This window comes from Triturus cristatus, chromosome 3_2 (genome assembly GCF_964204655.1).
Source record: "Triturus cristatus chromosome 3_2, aTriCri1.1, whole genome shotgun sequence".
NCBI lineage: Eukaryota > Metazoa > Chordata > Amphibia > Caudata > Salamandridae > Triturus > Triturus cristatus.
Window position 1 is genome coordinate 230,418,873 of NC_140584.1, and position 20,507 is coordinate 230,439,379.

General features: G+C 41.1%; 1 protein-coding gene across 1 annotated transcript in view; it reads right to left on the reverse strand.

Annotated features, from left to right (window-relative positions):
• LRP1B (LDL receptor related protein 1B) overlaps nt 1-20,507 on the reverse strand; it is a 3,634,433-nt gene that overhangs the window by 1,437,812 nt on the left and 2,176,114 nt on the right. The window contains exon 30 of the mRNA XM_085647014.1: nt 10,516-10,690. Within this exon, the coding sequence (XP_085503140.1) occupies nt 10,516-10,690 (175 nt within the window). The remainder of the gene's footprint in view (nt 1-10,515; nt 10,691-20,507) is intronic.

A 20,507-nucleotide genomic window follows, 5' to 3' on the forward strand; every position in this document is an offset into this window, starting at 1 on the left:
CCAACAGGGATAAAACCCACACTCTGGACACACAGGTCCGCTTGGGCTTGGGCCACTTGGATCACAAACTTGTCCTTCCCCACAGTGTCTCTGGTGTTCGTGAAGATATAGGGAATGGATTCATTGTCTGGTCGGTACTCTTCCCATTCCCAAATTGTCCCATTTGCTTGTGGATATCCATTTTTGTCCTGATGACATTCTTTATTGAGTCTGAAAAGCAATCGTCCCACTGTCGGTTTCCGAGTGGCAAACAGCAAAGTGTACCATGCTCTACAAGAGCCATTATGAGAGAAAGGAAGTGGTATGAATGGCGTACCTCCTTTCTTCTGATGGGCTGGCATCATCCCACATATCCAACAGTTCGTAGCGTTCGTAGCAACGTGGGTGTGATGCAGCATCTGAATGAAAGTGTTATTCAAATAGGATTGTCGATGCTTCAACTCTTGATATGGCAATGTATAAAAGTAGTGCTCCGCACGCACTGGAGTCGTCAACACAAGCGTCTTTCGAGCAGGAGTTGCCTCCTCCACAAACCATGTGGTTATACCAACGATAGCTACGGTTAGCATGAACCCCAACGCACAAAGAATTTTCTTCTTCTCCATGTCAAAGGAAACAATACCCTGATATCTTCCTGAAACTAAAAAGGTCTGTCAGAACTCTTCCCCTTGGGCAGCGGTTGATTTCTTCACCAGCGGGCCAAGACGGGTGTCACTACACTAATGCAGGGCTGATCCCCCCCCCTTGCCTCATCGGCTCTCCGTTTCACTAACCCAAGGGCCGTTCTGACAGTATGTCCCGGTACTGGAAACCTCACTTCCTTGGTCGCAGATGATATCGCCTTCCTCCAGAAGTCGCGTGGTCCGGAAAGAGCTCCTCAGTGTCGTTTGGCTCCGCAGCACGGCCTGTCTCTGCTGCTCGGATTTCTCGTTGATCGGTCAGCACGGCAGACTCCACCAATCCGGGCGGTACCTTTCGACAGTGCAAGGAATGGATCCAATTCTTCCTGTTCGAGACTCGCACTGCCGTCCTCGTTGCAAGGAGGACTTGCTCAGGTCCGACCCATCTCGGCTCCAAACTGTTCGTTCTGTCGAAGACCTTCACCATGACATGATCCCCAGGCCGGAGACCATGTCCTTCGCCGGTAGACCGATCAGGGAGCGCCTCTCGGACCTGTTGATGAATGGAAACCAAATTATCCGTTAACTGTGCCAGATAATCGCTCATCATTACACAAGGTACATCATACACAGCCTTAGGCCTTGGTGGACCCCAAATATTCATTGGGCGTCCAAATACTATCTCATATGGCGTAAGGCCGGTTCGAGAGTGTGGCACCGACCTAATTGACAATAACGCCAGTGGCAGGGCGTCTGGCCAAGTCAAAGATGTTGAAGCTTGGATTTTGGTGATCTTAAGCTTCAGTGTACCATTATACTTCTCGACTAGTCCTGCAGACTGGGGGTGGAATACGGCGTGGAACTTCTGGGTGATGCCTAGGCCCTTCAAGACATATTTTATAACATCTGCTACAAAGTGAGGGCCATTATCACTCCACAGAAGTCTACAGACGCCGTATCGAGGGAAAAACTCTTTCAGCAATAGCTTCGCTGTAGTCATTGCAGTATTGTCTTTCGTAGGGTACGCCTCAACCCATTTACTGAAGGCGCAAACCACTACTAGAACATACTTCAAATTGTTACAGCGCTCAAGCTGGATATAGTCCATCTGCAGAACCTCAAAGGGTGCAGTGGGCGTCGCAAATCCTCCTGCTGGAGTTCGAGTGCCTTTCCCTGGGTTATACTTCAGACAGATCATACAGGTCTGCACCACCCTCTTTGCCGTGCTAGCAATCTCTGGATGCTCCCAGACTTGGGTAAGCAATTTCACAATTGCGGAAGCTCCAACATGTGCTAGCCCATGTGCCATCTGAACCATAGGTTGTACAAAAGCCGTGGGTAATTTCCATCTATCCATCTGCTTATTTCTCCAACAACCCTCATCATCCAGTTCTCCTTCGCTAGCCCATCGTTCCCGCTCTTTATCAGAAGCGGTCCTTTGTATTTCTCGCACTTCTTCCTTCGCATCACGCCATCTTTCCACCTGTGACTTTACTACATACATGGCAGTAGCGCCGGGCTGCATCGCAGTCTCCCGTGCTACTCGATCCGCTAACGCATTCCCTTCTCCAACTTTATCAACTACTTTCCTATGGGCGCTACACTTAACGATAGCAATTTTCTTTGGGTATGTCAATGCAGTTAAAAGATTATGAACTAACTCTCCATGCATTATCTGTACTCCATGTGACGTTAAAAACCCTCTCTCCTTCCAGAGTAGGCCGAAATCGTGCGCTACTCCGAAGGCATAGCGGCTGTCTGTGTAAACATTCACACACAATCCTGTACTGAGCTCACACGCTCGTGTTAACGCTATCAGTTCCGCTGCTTGAGCTGATTTCTGCGGTATGCGTGCTGTCTCCACTATCGTCTGTAACGTGGTAATTGCATACGCTGCTGAAGTCGTACCATCTGGTAGCTTCAGGCACGATCCGTCTACCCACAACTCTCCATCTACCTCTGAAAAGGGCGTATCCTGGAGATCAATACGACCCTTTGTTTGTTCCTCAGTCACAAGAATACAATCATGCGCTTTCTGCGCCTCAGGCTGGGTCTCGGGGTATGGCAACAATGTGGCCGGGTTTAATGTCACGCACCTTTTTAACGTAATATGAGGAGCCAAAAGCGTCAACTCATATCCCGTTAAACGGGCACTGGTCAAATGCTGCGTCTTTGTTTGATTAAGCAGGGCATCAACAGCGTGGGGGACTAACACCAACAGCTTATGGGACAACACAATTCCTTCACTCTGCCGTATTGACACAGCTGTCGCCGCAACCGAGCGAAAACACCCTGGCAATGCTCGGGCGACAGGATCAAGTACAGCCGAAAAGTATGCACAAGGGCGCTGCTTATCGCCGTGCATCTGCACTAAGACTGATAATGCACATCCATCTTTCTCATGCACATACAACGAAAAGGGTTTTGTATAATCAGGGGTCCCTAACACTGGTGCTGAACAAAGGGCCTGTCTCAATTGCTGAAAAGCAGCGTCACACTCATCTGAGCAGGGGATCGGGATGGGCGTGTCTTTTGTCAAGAGAGCTAGTAATGGCTTAGCTATGTGTGAAAACCCCAATATCCACTGTCTACAAAAAGAAACAAGACCCAAAAATGCACGCACATCCTTCTGCGTGGATGGTCTCGGTGTGTCCAAAATTACTTGGATACGATCTGGTGTGAGTGCACGCCCCTCCTTAGACAAAAGGTGACCCAAATAAGTCACCTTTGGTCTACAGAATTGCAATTTCTTCCTAGAGACCTTGTGATTGTGGGATGCTAAAAAGGAAAGTAAGGCTAGCGTGCTTTTCTCGCACAACTCCAGGGTGTCAGCCGCCAACAAGATGTCATCGACATATTGAATGAGGGCGACCCCCTCGAGTAAGGCAAAGGAGTCCAACTGTCGTTTCAAAGCCTGACTATAAATACTAGGGCTTTCTGTGTAGCCCTGGGGAATTCTACAAAAACGATAAGATCTATTGTTTAATGTGAACCCAAAAAGAAATCGGCTATCAGGGTGAATGGGAATAGAAAAGAAGGCATTTTTCAAATCAATCACTGAGAACATGGTCGCCGTAGGCGGGACCAAGGTAAGCAACGTCGTGATATCGGAGACCACCGGGTACTGAGGTATCACGATCTTATTTACCTCCCTCAAATCAATTATGAACCGATAGACCCTTGCATCTGTATCCTTTTTCAGAATAGGGAGAATCGGACTGTTACAGATATTATAGGGAACTTCTTCCACTACTCCTACTGCGATCAAATCTTGCACAATCTGTATGAGAGCTTCCTCGCCCTCCTGGGAAATACGATACTGCGGGAGGCGTGGTAGCACCGCCCCCTCCTGGACACTAATGTGGACCGGAGGAATCACCATTTGTCCCACATCTGTGTCCGAAGTCGCCCATAAAGCTCGGGGGAGGGTAGCCAACAATGCATCCTCTGATATCGTACACATCCGCCCAGACCTGGGATAGTTGTCATTTAAGATCACCCTCACACCCTCAGGGGAGCAGCGGATTGTAGCCCTAAAGTACTTTAACATATCAAGGCCCATAATGTTATCCGGTGTATACGGAGCAAGCAGAAACGGACAGGGCGCAGAAAAACAATCAACTTTAAATGCAAGGGGCTGTGAAAGAGGGCTTCGGGAGAGTGTACCGTCAAACCCTACCGATGTAACTATTGAGCCGGATGGGGGAGCCCCCGGAACCAAGTACCTAGACAATGCACTACGTGTCGCTCCTGTATCCACTAGGAACTGATCAGTAGAACCTAAAACCTCAGCCGATACATAAGGACCCGTCTGATCGACCGGCACCTCAACTGATTCGGACCCCCATCCAACGCATTCCTATGCATGCTGAGAATCATGATATCCCGATTGATCGATGTCCGATACATGATACTGGTGCTCAAAAACATTTGAGCTATCTCGGTGCTGCCCGGCAGTATCGAAACGGACATTATCGTTAGAATTCCCTCTAAAGTTCGAGAAGCCCCCTCTACCTCTCGGGCCACCCGGAGTGTGCCCCTGACGCGAAGCACGCAACGCTGGGCAATCCCTGGCCCAATGGCCCAACTGCTTGCAGTATGCACACTGGTTCCTATTCAAATCAGATCGGCCCGAAGGGGGACCATAAGATCCGCCCCTTCCTCTATTATTATTACCCCGTCGGGGCGGGCCATATACTTGTGCTAACATCACCTTGGTTTTGAGATCTTTCGATTTCTTCTCCTCCTGGCCCTTCGCCTCGTGCTCCTGACGCTCATAATACTGAGCGATAGTCAGAAGGGCCGTCGGTGTCGCGGAGGACCAAGAACTCTCACTCGCTTTTAACCGGGCCGCAACTGCCGGTAGCAGATTAGCCACATATTTGTCCGCGAAAAGGTGGCGGCCTGTGTCGTCAGTAAGCGACTGGCCACTAAAGTCATGAAACGTCTCCTCAAAGCGCGTAAAGAAATCTGCAACTGACTCGTCAACTTTCTGTTTACATGCAGCTAACATATTCCAGTCAATCTTTTTAGGGGGGATAATCGTCTTTAACTTAGTCACAATAGCAGCGGGGAGATCTAAAATACTCTGCGGCGGTTTCTGCGCGGGCTTCCTCTCCCTGTCTTCATCCTCAAGCTCAGACCACCGGGCCTTAAAGGCAACTATATCATCTACCTTTCGTACAGATCGCCACATATCCGGTGGTAGAATAAGGCCAAAGAACAGGTCTATATCTGCTAAAGTCATAACGCAAGAATTCAAGGCCCCCTCGACTTCTTCATAGAAGGCCGCTGGATTCTTACGGGGGTCAGGCAATGCATTCTTCAATGCCATAACATCGGCTCTATGCCATGGAGTATAAACCCAATTATACACAAAATATCCCCTAGCATCGACAGAATTAATGTCCGGGCTAGTCCCCGCTCCTTTAGGAGGAACATACAAAGGCGCCGCCTCTCGCATTGGTTTAGCATGCACTACATCATCCTTATCTGACTGGGAGGTAGATGGGTAGCCCCCTCCCGCAACCGAATCCGACTGCTTCTCCGCCTCCGTTTGTTGGCGTGCTTTCTCTCGAAGGGCCAGCACCTCGTCCCGCAAGGCGAACAGCCGCCGAGCCGCCTCAGGAGCCTTAGAGGGAGAAAAAGCACCGTTACGTATTGCTCTAGCGTCCGAAGACACTTCGTCAGGTTCAAGAACATGAGAATATTTTCGGAAAGCAGTAATCACTTCTTCCGCAAAATGACCCAGAAAATACACTTTATCTCTCTCCTGCCACGGCCCCCAAGTTTGAAATAAGTCCTCCATGGATACCTTGCCTTTAAGCGCACGGAAGGAAAGTGTCCGAAGCTCAGCCATTTGCTCGGCCGACAGCATGGACCGTGTGTCTACCTTACCCGAAACCGGGTCAGAATCTTGCAGCCGTGGAGCAGATGCGCCAACATAAGGGGGCGGAGAGCGATCTAGCAAATAAAAATCATCATCAGAATTATTAAGGACAGGATAAAGCGGCTGACGAACAACATATTGACCCGAAACTTGTAGCCTATGCTCTTTCTCTTGTCTGTCCGTTTGCTCTTTGTCCTCCCGACGCTTCGCTTCCTGCGCTCGCACATGATCATTCTTTCGTTGCTCCTTATCAAACAGCGCTTTCTCACGCTTCTCTCGCTCACGCACTTCCTTCACCCATAATCGCACACACTCAAACATATCCTGACGAGCACGTCGTTTACACATACACTGTTCCACATACTCAATCTTACGTATATCAAACGATCCATACAAAGGCCATCGCAACTCAGGATCCTTCTTCGTGTATTTCCTCCATAGCGTGCTGTACATTATGGAAGAAAGACCATGCTTCACGTACATATCCCTATTAGGAGTCCCCTCTGGGGGAGCTGGAGCAGATTCCTCGAGGTTCAACCGGTTTCCAAAACAGCAGCACCACTTACGGAGTGCGCTAAAAGCAGGCATGCTAGGAATAATGCAAAATATGCAATATTATAAAGAAAATGGCACTTAATCGTTGCGCCGTTCAAAGTTTACACAGCTCCGGAGAAATTTCTCCACATTACCTGCCTATATGTGTTGCAACGCATATATTTTCACAAAGACAAATTCAAAATATGACTAGTCACCATCAATCAAACTCAAATAGCCAGACCAGGCTTCAAAACTCGGAGCAAGTACCGTACAACGGTTCTTACCAATCAAGAGTCCAGGTTCCAACTGCCAAGCTCCACAATTCGCCCAAACGGCTCTCACGGCAGGACCGACAGAAGAGGTCTCAGTCGATGACCGGCGCCACCCAGACGGTCAGCTCGGAAGGGAAGGAAGAAAAACCTCGGGATGCCAGGGCTAAGACGCCGCTGGCAGTGATCACGTCCCCGGCCAAACTCCTCACCTTCGTCGCGACCAGTCCTTCGAGCATCCGAGTCGCCGATGAGCCCCACGTGACGGGCGCCAATTGATGAATACAGGCCCCAGCTAGGCCCGCAAAGCACAAGGGTTCGCTCTCCTGTAACGGAATCTATAAGGAAGTTGGCACGGAAACTGCAAAGTACAAAAACAACGTTTATTAACCCTTAAGGGTGGTCCTACAATCCACACAACACTCTTCAGTATTGCATGGAGTAGCACAAAGAACTTGCGTACACAGTCCCCTTTTATACACAACAGAGGGGCTCATAGTGGGTGGATACAACATGAGGTCGAAGAACATTACCGTTTATGGTCATTCTCGATACTGAATCAATACATGGGCGGAGCTAACATACTCTTTGGGCCCGCGAAAACACATGGTCAAGCAAAGCTAATTATAACAGATGTGGTCAAGTCTGGGCATGCGCCAGATGGACAAGAGAGCTATTTATAAACTGTTACTAGGCAGATTACAGGAGCAACTAACACAGAGGTCGGACTCTCCTCGTGACGAACACGTGGCAGCATGTCAATACAAAATGGAGTCCGGACTTCTGTCAACATAACGAGGAAAACACGATCTAAAGGGGAAGCATTAATGTTTTCAGTAAATGCTTAATCACATTCTGCTTTAATTTACAACAGATGGTTCTCAATATTTTGAGCAGGAAACAAATCAAAATAGTAAAACCACAAATCAGCAGAATAAAGTAGGGGACACTCTAATTTCTGAAGTTAAGTTCATTTGCCAAAAATTCCAGAAAGTCTGTTTCTTTATTGTACCATCCAGGTTTTCGACCTCTGCTGTAAGTATCAATAACTGAGTCACACTCAATATAAACTTTGGTGCATAATGAGTTTGAACTGTAATCATAAGTGATCACCCTTTAAAAGAAGCTCCATGGATGGGCAGTGGAGATAAAATGCAAATGCACGTGTGGAGCCTGAGCAAAGAAGACTGCTGTCTTACTCAGCATGGAACCAGCACACAGATACAACTTTTGTAGCCGGGAACCAGAATGAATTGGTTGCTTAATAAAGCATTATAATGCAAATAGAAATCCAGAAAGAAACGTTACCTTTCATTCAGACCGTGAATCTGGAATGTCAATAATGTTTTCCTCTTTGGATAAACTATGGCTAACTCATAACTTTAGATTGATGTGAAGTAGGAGGACAATTTCTGTTTCATAACTTTAGATTGATGTGAAGTAGGAGGACAATTTCTGTTTCTTTTGTTAACTATATGTGGGTCTATAACAAAAATCCATACTTAGATTTATTTTCTATGTATTCATTTTTGTATTCTAATTAATAGTATTCAGGCTGTGAATGCAACTGCTTCGCCAAGTTAATAACAGCTGCCATTTCAAAGCCTTCTCCTGAACCACAGATCTATCCTAGAGTATTTGACTTTACTGGGAGAGGAAGGGACAGGGGGAAATACCCAAATGGTAAATTGCTACTTCTCTCTGACAAGACTGTTAAGGACACTACCACAGTAGACAGAGGCATGGTAGGTAAACCTCTGGCTCCAGTAACCATAAAGGTTGGCCTCAAGTTCTTAGAGATAAGAAGCCAAATCTAACTGGGAGGAGTCTTCCTCAGAGGAGATGTTGTTCATAGTTTTGCTTCAAAATGCCAGCTTGAATCTTCCCAGAATGGTGTGCAAGTAATTTGGATGACCAAGGGGCTGCCAATCAATCTGCGGCAGTCTGTGTGACTCTGGATTGGGCAGGGATCAATCTATAGAACTGTGACCCTATGAGAAGTTAAAGGGATTTTCAGACATTCTGAGGGCTAACTATGTTATGTGCACTAGCAGTGCTTGGACCCACCGAGTTTCTGTGTTCTCTGTCATTGCAAGACAACCTTGTTGAATGATAGAATTAAGAATTTCTTCGAGCTCGTTACTATTTTTGCCATTTGCTATTGTAACATTATTTAGAGCAATGGGCCCAATTTATAGTTTGGAGTAGAGGATACTCAATCGCAACGGTGACAGAGTACCCTTTCAGCCAGACTGAAGAACCGCCCACCTCTTTTAGAGTTGGCAAGACATTAAGTATGTTGACAGCGGAGACTACTTCATCTTTGCAGCTCATATACACCTTCAACGGTCTGACAGATTAAGGGACTTCGTAGAGTCTGCAATTTGTAGGTCCACTCTATTTAGAGTGGATGGAAAAATGGCCAGTTTTCACTGCCTGTCAACACCACGTAAAACCTGTTTGTAAGGCACAGGGAACACTGAAAAATTACCCACACTCCCTGGGAGAAAACTCTTATGATGAGTGGGTTATTGTTTTTTTTTATTTTCAAACAGTAAATTCCACTTTAGGATTGAAAGTTTGCGGCATGGCTCTATCATGTTGATGGGGCTGCCTATCCAACTTTGAATGGATTTACAGGAACTGCTGTGATGGAAAACGGGACCCATTGAACTGGATTTATCACCATAATGTGAAGGCTGATGATGTCCATGATAATGCCCTTCAGCGTTCTTCAAATCAAATAGTGCACTGCCCTTCCAAACATATGTAGGCTGTTGCTGAGCACAATTAGCAATGGCAACTGCAGTCAACATATAACTATTATCATTAGTGGACTTCTACACGTCTGTAGATACAGGAAGAGATTTTGGCAGAGGTGAAATCCAAACTGGCAATATTTTCTTATTGGGGTAAGAAGGAATCCTCTATATAAGTAGAAATCGCTTTTAAGTGGCGTAGCTTCAAGGGGGGTGTTTGGTGTGTTACACCCCCTTAATTGATGTAATATTTAGTAAATACTTGGGTGTAGGCACTTTCAGTCGAGTATGGTAAGGTTTGTGTCGAATCTCACCTGGGATTTTTAAATACTCACTCAGACAAAAACACACACACACTCTTCTTTTTTAAAGGTCTTAAGCCATGGGTATTTTTCAAAATTCTGTGTTTTACGTACCCCTCACAATCCACACTCCTTTCCCTTTCCATTGGCACTTAAGCCACCCTCATGTGCTGCTTCTCATATAATATTAAACACGATATGCCAGTATGATTGTTGGAAAATCCAACCCACTACCCCCATCCCTAGTCTTACCCGCCAATCTACGCCTCTGCCTCTATTCTCAATGGAGCTGAAACAGAAGTGATATCACGCCATTGCTGTGCAACGATACTGGTCTCAGCACCAGAAAACAGCCAGAAAAGAACTTGCAAATGTGGGTCTCGGAGGGAGGCCAAAGTCTGCATTGAAATGTAAGCTATGAGGCCGCCTGCCTCGGGAAGTCACCCTCTCTGACTGATGTATTGTCTCTTATGCTAACGAAAAGGGAAACTGTTACATTAATTCAGATTTTGAGAACAATATATCACAGCCTATTAACCATCACTTATTGCAAGCTATTCCTAAAGCATCATCATTTCAACAAGGACGTTTTTAATACAATATGTTGAATAATGGCCATTATAAGTGAAAATACGTTACCCTCTGACTGGATGAACCGCAAGGCATTGAGGCTTGTCAATTCCATGGATGACTGATGTTTTCAGCGAGCCATCTAACCGAGCCACGTTTATTTGCGTTTCATCAAACTCTGAGCTAATCCAGTACACATTGTGAGATATCCAGTCAACGGCAAGACCCCGTATTCCATGGGTTTCTGCAGAAAAAAAGCGATAAAACATAATTTATTGTACGTGATTTCTCATTTTGTTTTCAGCAATAATTATCCTCTTAACTCCATTTGCCTTTGAGTAAAATGGGGTAGATTTAAATCCTTTGACTTCCTGGCTTCTCTTTTGGCATCAACGTAATTGCTCTTTTACAGCTGAGCTAATTCGAATCCTTAAGCTATGTATGCATCATTATAACACTTGCAGGGCACATTTTATTTGCAAAATAAATAGCAGGTTTATAGTGGAAATCAAAGAACATGGACGTTGAGTTATGACTGCAGAACCAGGTAAAGCGTTTGAAGTTCTGAAATGCTTTCGACTTTGTAACTTAGAAATTATGAGAATGCACTTTTTAACATATTTTACTAACATAAAAAGCTGCATGCTATGATTGTTACTTAGTTTTCTATTGTGCTTTATAATATATTTTTTCGAAAACGGACACTGTAGTGCTTGATGGAAACTAGGAAATGTGCAGAGATACATGCATATGGGTCGGTATCACAATAAAGTGAGGAGTGGGACCGCTTAGTTGAGACCAGGCCGAATTACAAAACAACAAAAAAAATGACTGGATATATTTCAAGTAATTGAGGCAAACAACTTTTACCACCATATTATGAAAAGAAAACTCGGCAGATGAAAAAGTGCGACAAGAACGTTTGTACATATTTGTCTGAGATATTTTTTATTTTGGTGGTGATGGCCTATTATTTATTGTCCTGCTGTGTTCTGAAGTGTATTATTGCAACGTGATGTGCTATATTTCGGTTATTGTGTGGCATTCTGTTTTCAATGTTTTGTTGTGCTGTGTATTGTAATTTTTTTTAGTTGTTGTTATACCTATTTTTCTATGTTATTGTATGTTATGTTGTTTACTTTACAAATATCAACAACTGCTGTTACATTTCTAGGCAAAAGCAGCACATCCCTTTTAAGTTAATTAGATAGACAACCATTTACTACTACTACTACTAAAAAGTGCTGCTCGACCATTCAACGTTTTAAGAATCTGGTCAGCCTAAAACTGTGGCAAAGACTCATCTTAACTTAGCACTACCAGTGCTTACTTCATATGGTAAGGTGTACAGATTTTGCAACAATTATCAAGGCATGTGCTGCTTTTTACCTTTGCACTACAACATAACAAAATACATTTCAATACCACACCACAAAAACCACAGCAGCACAAAAACAACAGCATACATCACAACCGCAACTAAATACCATAGAACATATATGACAAACATTCTTGTGAAAGATTACCACCTCCTGTTTTCCTAACATGGTACTAGAAAGTACTTGATGCATGCACTGCACCAGTTTACGATCAAGAACATAAAATCCCCCCAATCAAAACAGTTGTGTGATCCAGCCTTACATGTATGGTTTCATTCCCTTCCCAGTCATGTATTGTACATTTAAATCCTCCTGCTAAAAAGAACTTCTCAGACTAAATTATTATGGTGCTTCCTAAGAGAGAACATAAAGCATTGAAGTACCGCACAATCATTAGGTGATTAGCAAAAAGAAAAACTCAACTAGCAGGGATAAAGTTATGCAACAGATCACAAACCTTTGAAAAATCGGAGATCGTCTGATAAAGCACTTCTCCTTGCTCCTATGTACACAAAAACTAAATAAGGCAGTGGAGCTTTTTTCATTAGTGCTGCACAGCTGTGAAATTCACTCCAGCTAGCGTTGATACTCAGTTCAGGCATGTTCGCAAAACTCATCCTTTCTATTTATCCCACATTGGGAAGTTTGATTTTGGCTTGTTTTTCAGCTAAACTCTCAAAGGAACTTAATTATTTTTGGTACTAAGAGGTGCATCAGTGGTGAACATTTTGCACAATGCAACAGCAAATTAAAATACCATAAGATAAAGTAACATAGCACCCTCCTACCAGAAAAGGTTGGGATAAAAAAAGTTTTGCGGCACAATGCATGTTGTCAATTATTTGAATCACCCAGAATAGCTCAGGGTACTTTTTTTCTTTATGAATGTCAAAACTACTATGGCCTTGAGGTGGGATTCAAGACATGTGCTGGGTCCCATAAGCAATGGCCTTTGCATATTAAACATCCCTAAAGGTGCCAAAATATAATGCAATATTTAACATCATACATAACTACTTTTGAGATAAATTCACCTAATTTGAATTCTACACCTTCCTTTCCAAGACTACAGGAAGAAAACTATGTTTTCTTTATTGGCAAACTTGGAGTGGTAGATATAGAATTCAACACACCTCCAACTCAAGCAACTTCAAGGGTTTGATAAATCTGAAATTATCTCAATATTTGTATGCTTCTGTTTAGTTCATCATAGAATAATTCAAAATAGGGGAACCTTGTAGTCCCTGTTTATGGTAACCACATTGGTGATGGACGTCCAGATAAGACTATTCAATTCTACAGAAGTGGAGGCCTGGCATCCTTTTTTGTGAAGACTGACATATTTTACCGATGTTTGCATAAGTGATTATTCTTTACACTGACTTAATCTTTAGTCACTTCTTAGCCAACTCACGAACCACAACATATTGAATTATATAGTCACACACTTGCTGTATACATAAAATATTAAAGAAAACGAGTGATGAGTGCATTCTATGGCTGTGCCAAATGTGATTTTTACTAATGTATTTCTCCTTGCAGAATGTAGCAGTAGCTCATGTTACCCACCACCCCCCTTCAGCTGGAGAAACCAGGAATATGTCACAGATTGACTTTCCTTGTTTTTGACAATTAAAGAATACAAGATTTTTCTTATCTTCAAAATTAGCATTTTGGTATTTCAGGTCTTTCAAGTTCAAGAGATACTTTATTTCGGCCTGATAAGGCCATAAAAGCACGGATAAACATGTACAAAATACAGTGGAATCAAAACAGCTTTTTCAACATTAAAATTCAGCATACACATTAAAATATTTGATCGATAAAAGATTGTGAAATGTAATAAATATTCTAAAATATACAAGTATCTCAATCAATCAGTACAAAATCACATATAAAAAGGCAGAATCACGGGTTATAGTGCGGAAGTAGGGAGAGTTGGTTGGGCATGCTCTTTCTTTAGAACAGGTCTTTCGCTTTTGCCTTTGTAGCTGTCTTTGCTGGCTTTTCGCAATACATTATTCAGTAGTCCCTTCAAGCAACTTTATCAATTCCCTATCAACACAATATTTTACTTGGTGGGATTTAGCTTCCATTTCTAATACTGCCTCCTTAATTTGTGAATCAGTTTATTGTATCCTAAAGCTCCCACGGCATTTTGTTGGAATCACCTCCAGAGTCTTGGTCATCTTTTTGGCTGAACGATAATCCCACCTAGATACAACCAGCTATAACCTGAGTTATACCTAACTCAAGCTAGCACTGAGGATTGTATTAAGTTTAAGATCTTTCATAAAGAAGTAAACAGAGTGTGAGCCAAACATGTAGAACTCAAAGTCCAGAAGAGGTCAAAAGAAAGTACAAAGTATTGTTTTTAGGCTTAACATTAGAATGATGAGAACCCTGTAAACTAATTGCAGAAGAACTAAAACTGCTGGGAGAAAGACACTGATATAATTCACTGTCATTTTCTATAATGGTAAAATGCTTAATATGCTGCTGTAGTTCAGTAAAGCAGAGCAGACATATTTTTCCTAATTAACTAGACACTTTCAGTCTCAAGCATCAGCTTAATAATGTCTTGTATTAAATGCATAAGTGTTTTCAAGAAATGACAATCTTCAATCTGTTGCATTTATTTTCATAGTTTACATATGTTAGGCATTTCATGAAACAAAAGATCTGTCTGATTAGAACAAGAAAAATACCCATGATTTAATAAGGATTTAGGGGCAAAAGTGATATGTTACCAACTACGGTAAGGAGTGCAATACTGCCCACCATACGTTGTTTTGTACCTCAGAAGGAACTCAATTTTTGGCTTTATTCTCCTGCATTGGACATAACTCTTTGGTGATGGAATGATAGTGTGTACCTTAACATATATATCAAGTGATTCATTTAGCAAAAGCAATGTAACCAACAGAGCAAATTTAATGAATGACCTGGTAATATGAATCATTCATCAAAAGATCAGAATAGGGTGCACACAAGGAGATAATGGAAACGCAGAACATTGTTAAACTACATCAGAACAAACCATTGCAAATGTGCATTGCCTCAGAAAAGCTAAGGAGTTAGGTAAATAATTTGAACGGTCAAGTGACTAGAAATATGTTTTCAAATTATTTACCTGATGGAATCTGTTAAGTTAGAATCACTTTCATAAAGATATACTACTAATAACAATAGCTGTATTTGATAGGTTAGACACAACTGTATCATTGTTAGCTTGACATGTTTCCCAATCTTTTTTTCAACTGAGTCATAAGCACCAGAACTCGATTTCCTTCATCTGAAGCAGTCCTGTAAAATATGTACTACAGTTTAAAAGATATGTACACAACTGGTATCCTTTGAAAGTGTGTCAGGCCTGATTCACGATGGATATATTGTACAGTACAAACATATGTTGCCAATCTATTTGGAACATTGTCCAGGTATACTGTTCTGCCATAGTTAAAATGTAAACATTTAAAGTGGAGTTGCAGTCCAAATCAAAAACAGTGGTGGTAAATGTATCCAACTGCACAAACATAACTGCAGATGGGATATGTTATGTATGAAGTATATGATGTAGAAATGTGCAAGCCTCAGCCACTCAATTGGATAAAATATACATATCCACCCTGGGCATTTTAAACCTATATTAAATAACAGAATTTTACTTGATATTGGCTCCAAATAGTGATGCTTAAGAACCCAAGTGCCTTTTATTTTGAAGTACTGCTACCCTCCTTCAGGATTTTAAGTCTAAATGTAGTCTTAGTTTAGTTCATTTTGAAGGTGGAAAAAACAACACTTTTATTTAGATAACCGTTTTGCAATAAAATGGCTTTAAATCTCAGATAAAGTACAGCATTTTAGTCAAAGAGGCTGGTCCTGACTTGTTGAGAGCAAAACATTTTAATACTTATGATAACCGTCATCATTATGTTTTTAAACTAATTCATATTGCCCATCTGCCTTTCCTAAGCACTGTTAATAGCAGGTGCTCTATCCACTGACCTTTGGAAGGATGAAAGTTAGCCTTTCCTGGATTCAAACATCTGACCTGCTCAACACTACATGCTTCACTGATAAACACTAAACTCATAGATCCATCATGCTGGCTTCTGCTTTACAAAACCGTGGGTGATTTTTTAATGATTCTTTAATCTTTGTTTTCTAAGTTATTCTTTAAACGAAAAATAACTGAGTTGGAGAATGCTCATGTTACCATAAAAGCAATTTCATCTAAAGTAAGACGTTTATTCTCTTTGGGGTGACTTGAGTAAATGGTTAACATACTTATAATGGGTGCTGAAAACCTTACCCAAACTTTCGCTTAAGGAATCAACTGTGGGAAATATTATTCAAGACTCTGATAAAAAAATTCCTATGTCATTATAAGTGAAGTATGATCAGTGGAGTGGTGCAGACTATTACGAATGTGAACCGCATTCTTGGGATAATCATGAAGGGTTTATGTTATTCTTTTTAATCAAATACCAACTTTTTACATTGAGAGAGTTTAGAAATTCTTAAAATGAATTATAAAGAGAGACATAAGATGCTGATTTTGGAAGCATGAAGTTAAATATCATTTTTAATGTTTCCTATTTGATTGTGAAGAAACACTGGTTGCAAATATATTCATTATAAGTGAAGTTTAATTTAAGTTCCATTGGCAGTATCTGTATTGGCCCTAGGGCATGCCAGCTTTGTTTACCCATGTTCATTTGTTTTAAGGTATTTAGAATAAAGTTGTGTATAGTGTTGCAGTCGTTGTTGCATGACAATTTTAAAATTAAGAATTGCGATACTTTGTAAATTGCAATTTGCATTTTTTTAAGAAATATATAGTGGTTACTAAGGACACTGGCACTACTTGCCAACCATCCAACCCATCATCTGTTCATTGTCCTGGGAACATCAGACAGAATTGACCGTCTGAGAAACCTTCAACCCTAAACTAGCCGAAGTACTCCCAAAGCCAACCATAGATGACTCCCGTTTGGCCTGATCTAGATGCAAAGTACTCTGTTCAAATACACCCGATGCCAGCCTGGCTTGATTCCTGCCATTACCACGCAAGCCCAAAAAAGTTCTGTGGTGGCTGCCCTAGCCAATCCATTCCATTATAGTAGAAGAGAGCTGGTATGTCCAGCAGAGGGGCATTTTGGAGCAGGACTTTGTACATTTGGGGTTTGACACACATACACAGGTGTAGACAATTGTACAAACCTCAGGTACTACTTGTATCCCAAATTTGTCATATTTGTGAAAACTACATACCCATAGCAAAAGATATGTCCCATCATAATGAGAGTTAAGCTAAAACATTACAATGATAACTCCCTGCAGAACATAAACGAGGGTGAAAATTGCAGTGGATATCCAGCATTACATACATTTGTTTCCTTAGTACACATATTAACTTCTATTAATATTTCATATTTTGCAGGAAGTGCAGTATGGTCAAATATGTAATATACTCACAATATCAGAACAGTTTAACACTAATTAATTTAATTTTTGGAAAATTCTATATGTTTTAAGTACTGTACAAATAGCATTTAGTAGTCAATTTGAACTATATGACTAAAATATTACCCAGAAAAATGTGCAACTTAGTTCCTTTCCAATTTAAAAACTGTATACAAAGTCTATGTTTACCAATCTAGCTGTAAACATTTTGAAATGTTCCTTGGCAAATCCAAAATGGTTATTGATTAAAGCAGCTTATCTTATTGCTCCTAGCCTCTTTAGCTTCATCCATGTAACTTCAGTAGAATATTCACATTCTAGATAATTTTCTGAAATCTTGCATAAGAGAACAAACAGATTATGGTAAAATACCTCATTGCATGTAGAATTTGTGTGAAGAATTTATGTGCAGATGTTTATGTGATCTATATGTGATGTATCTAGTATTTATTTTTAGAAATTAAGAGCCACTAATGAACTCAAACTACTTAATATAATGTAAACATCTCTCAGTGTGCAATTTACCATCGATTTGTGTAGTGAAATATATACTTAATATTGTGCCAACTTGAAATTATATATGAACCATATTCCTTTACCATTACCTGTGAGTCAGTATACTAAACACCCCCGGATTTCGATCATGTTAAATGGATATTAGTCAGGGACCCACAACCATAAAACAAGTTTTCTTATTCAGGATACTCATTTCCTCTAATATAATTATGAATGGTTGTTTTAGTATATACATGATGAATGTGATTGCTGAAAACAGGAACTCTAAAGGAAAGGGATGGCACATGTTTTAGGAGGACTACCCAGATGATTCTCTAGCCTGGAGGTCAAGACATAAATTGAATGAAGATGGAGATGTGAATGAATACCCTTTAAGTCTGAGGCAATCTAAAAATCAATCACCTCTTTTATCTTATGTATCTTTAGCTATGCCATGCTGAAAAATATGGACAATGGCTTCTAAAAACAAAATATAATATATGCTTAGGGAACATGAAGCATTGCCAGGAAGAGGAGTATCTATAAGATACCAGAATTTAATTTGATTCTAGTAATCATTACTTGAAAATATATAATGTGATCAATCTTTTCTGAAAATAAATTCTATTCATGAATAATTTATTGCTTTTGCCAATGGTGTGATGCATGTTACTGGAAGTGAACTAATATGGTTGCCATATTCTGTTTGCCTTGGTCTGTTGCCTTCACAATTCCATCTCTTGGCATTTATTTGTGATCCATTGTCAATGAGTGGAGGTTATAAGATGCGAAAATTCACACACAGCAAAGTATTGAGTAATAGCGTTCATCTAGGTAGAAAATATTTAAATCTACTCCTAAATTGTTTAACACAGCTTAGCAGCTTGACATATGCAGTTTATATGAAATTCCAGTAAACACAACACAGATAGAGTGACAAGAGGGGATATAGGGCAAGAATTAAAACATATTAGGCCAGGGGCCAAACTCTAACTTTTATCTATATAAAGGGAGAAAGAAACACAACTGAAAATTTAACGAACAAGGGCAATTTATTTTCAATATATAACCCAAACAGAGTCCATAATTTGTTACAAAAACAGTACTATTTCAGTGTTTCACAGAAGGCCTTCTACTCGACCTGATCACAGTGACATGGGAGGTTGATGCATATGGAGAATCAAACACTCAATGTCACAGCAAGTACTATTAGATGTCATGCAGTTTGGTTTTTCAAGTGGAAGCATAGGGCTATGCTTCTTTGTGATTAGTTCTGACTCAGGAAAGCATATGGTTCAAGGAATAGATTTCTATCTGTAGTACACTAGTACACTACACATCTGATACACATTGGTATGTTGTGAGTCAATCTTTTAAAAAGATAGCTGCTTTGGGTATATTGCACATGTCTTCATTTGGGACATTACAAACAAGACCACAGAAATACTCATGTTTGTGCACAACAAATATCCTCTATTTCTACAGTTGTAGGAAAGGCAGGTGTTAAATTGCAATAATGATGTTAATATTCCCATATTAAATTAAGGATTGTTAGCCCAGCATGAATTTTTACTTCCAAATCTCCCTCAATCATTGCAAAATTAAAATAGTGTGCTTCAAACTCCACCTTTTGTTTTCATCTCAACTGATTATCATTGAACGTTATTATTTACTTATTGTTTTTTAATGTACACATGCTTGTGTTTATCCTTTATTAACTGTTTGTACAGAGGTGGAGAAACCATTTCCCCCTTTCTTTCTCAAGTAGACTGCACTGTCAAAATATGGTTATAGCCCTGCTTTCTTTACTCACACCCACTCTACTAACGGTTTTTCCAGAACTGTCCTGTGTTCTTCTTTCTCTCCCCCTTTTTGCCATGCTTAATCCTACACATTGTGTTTTAAAAAGTCCTTACTTGTTAACTAACCCCTATCCTCAATATCATTCCAGAGCATCTTTTTCTGTCCAAACCACAGTTTCATCATTAGCTCTTCTGTGTTTGCCTCCTGATTGGGTAACAGTACATGCAGAACATGGAATACCACATACCATTTTTTTTATTTTGCCTCATGATTCTCTTTTATGCAGTTAATCATCAACAATACCAGTGGTTCCCAACCTGTTGTAAGGGAAGAAGTGGAAGTCCACGAGTGCTTACAAAATTAAATAATATTAACAGATTTATAAACTCTTTGGTGGACCTGGAGCGCTCCACAGGATCTGCCCCAAACCTTTTACCTTCACCCCTCCTGTGTTCTGAAACCGTTGTGATGGAATTTAGGACTCTGGGCACCTTACTACTGCTAGACAGTGCTAAAGTGTGTATGCTCTCTCCTTTAAACATGGTAAAATTGGCTTATCCCAGATTGGCATTTTAAATTACTAATGAGACACTAGTAAAGGGGTATTCCATATACCCAGGACTTGCTGATTAAATGCTGCTTGTGGACCTGCAGTACAATGCTGCCGCCCACTGATAACGCCTTTTTCTAACATGTCTCATGCCTGATATCTCAACCTGCATGCAGTTTTAAACTGTCAATTTGACTTGGCAAAAGAAAGCTTTTGCCAAGCCTATATCACCCCCTTTACTACACATATGTAATATCTAGGGTAGTCTCAAACAGCCCATAGGGCAGGGTGCATTGTATTTCAAAAGTTAGACATGTGTTTTTAGGTTTTAGGTGTTGTGGTAGAGAAAAACACACACATTTGTT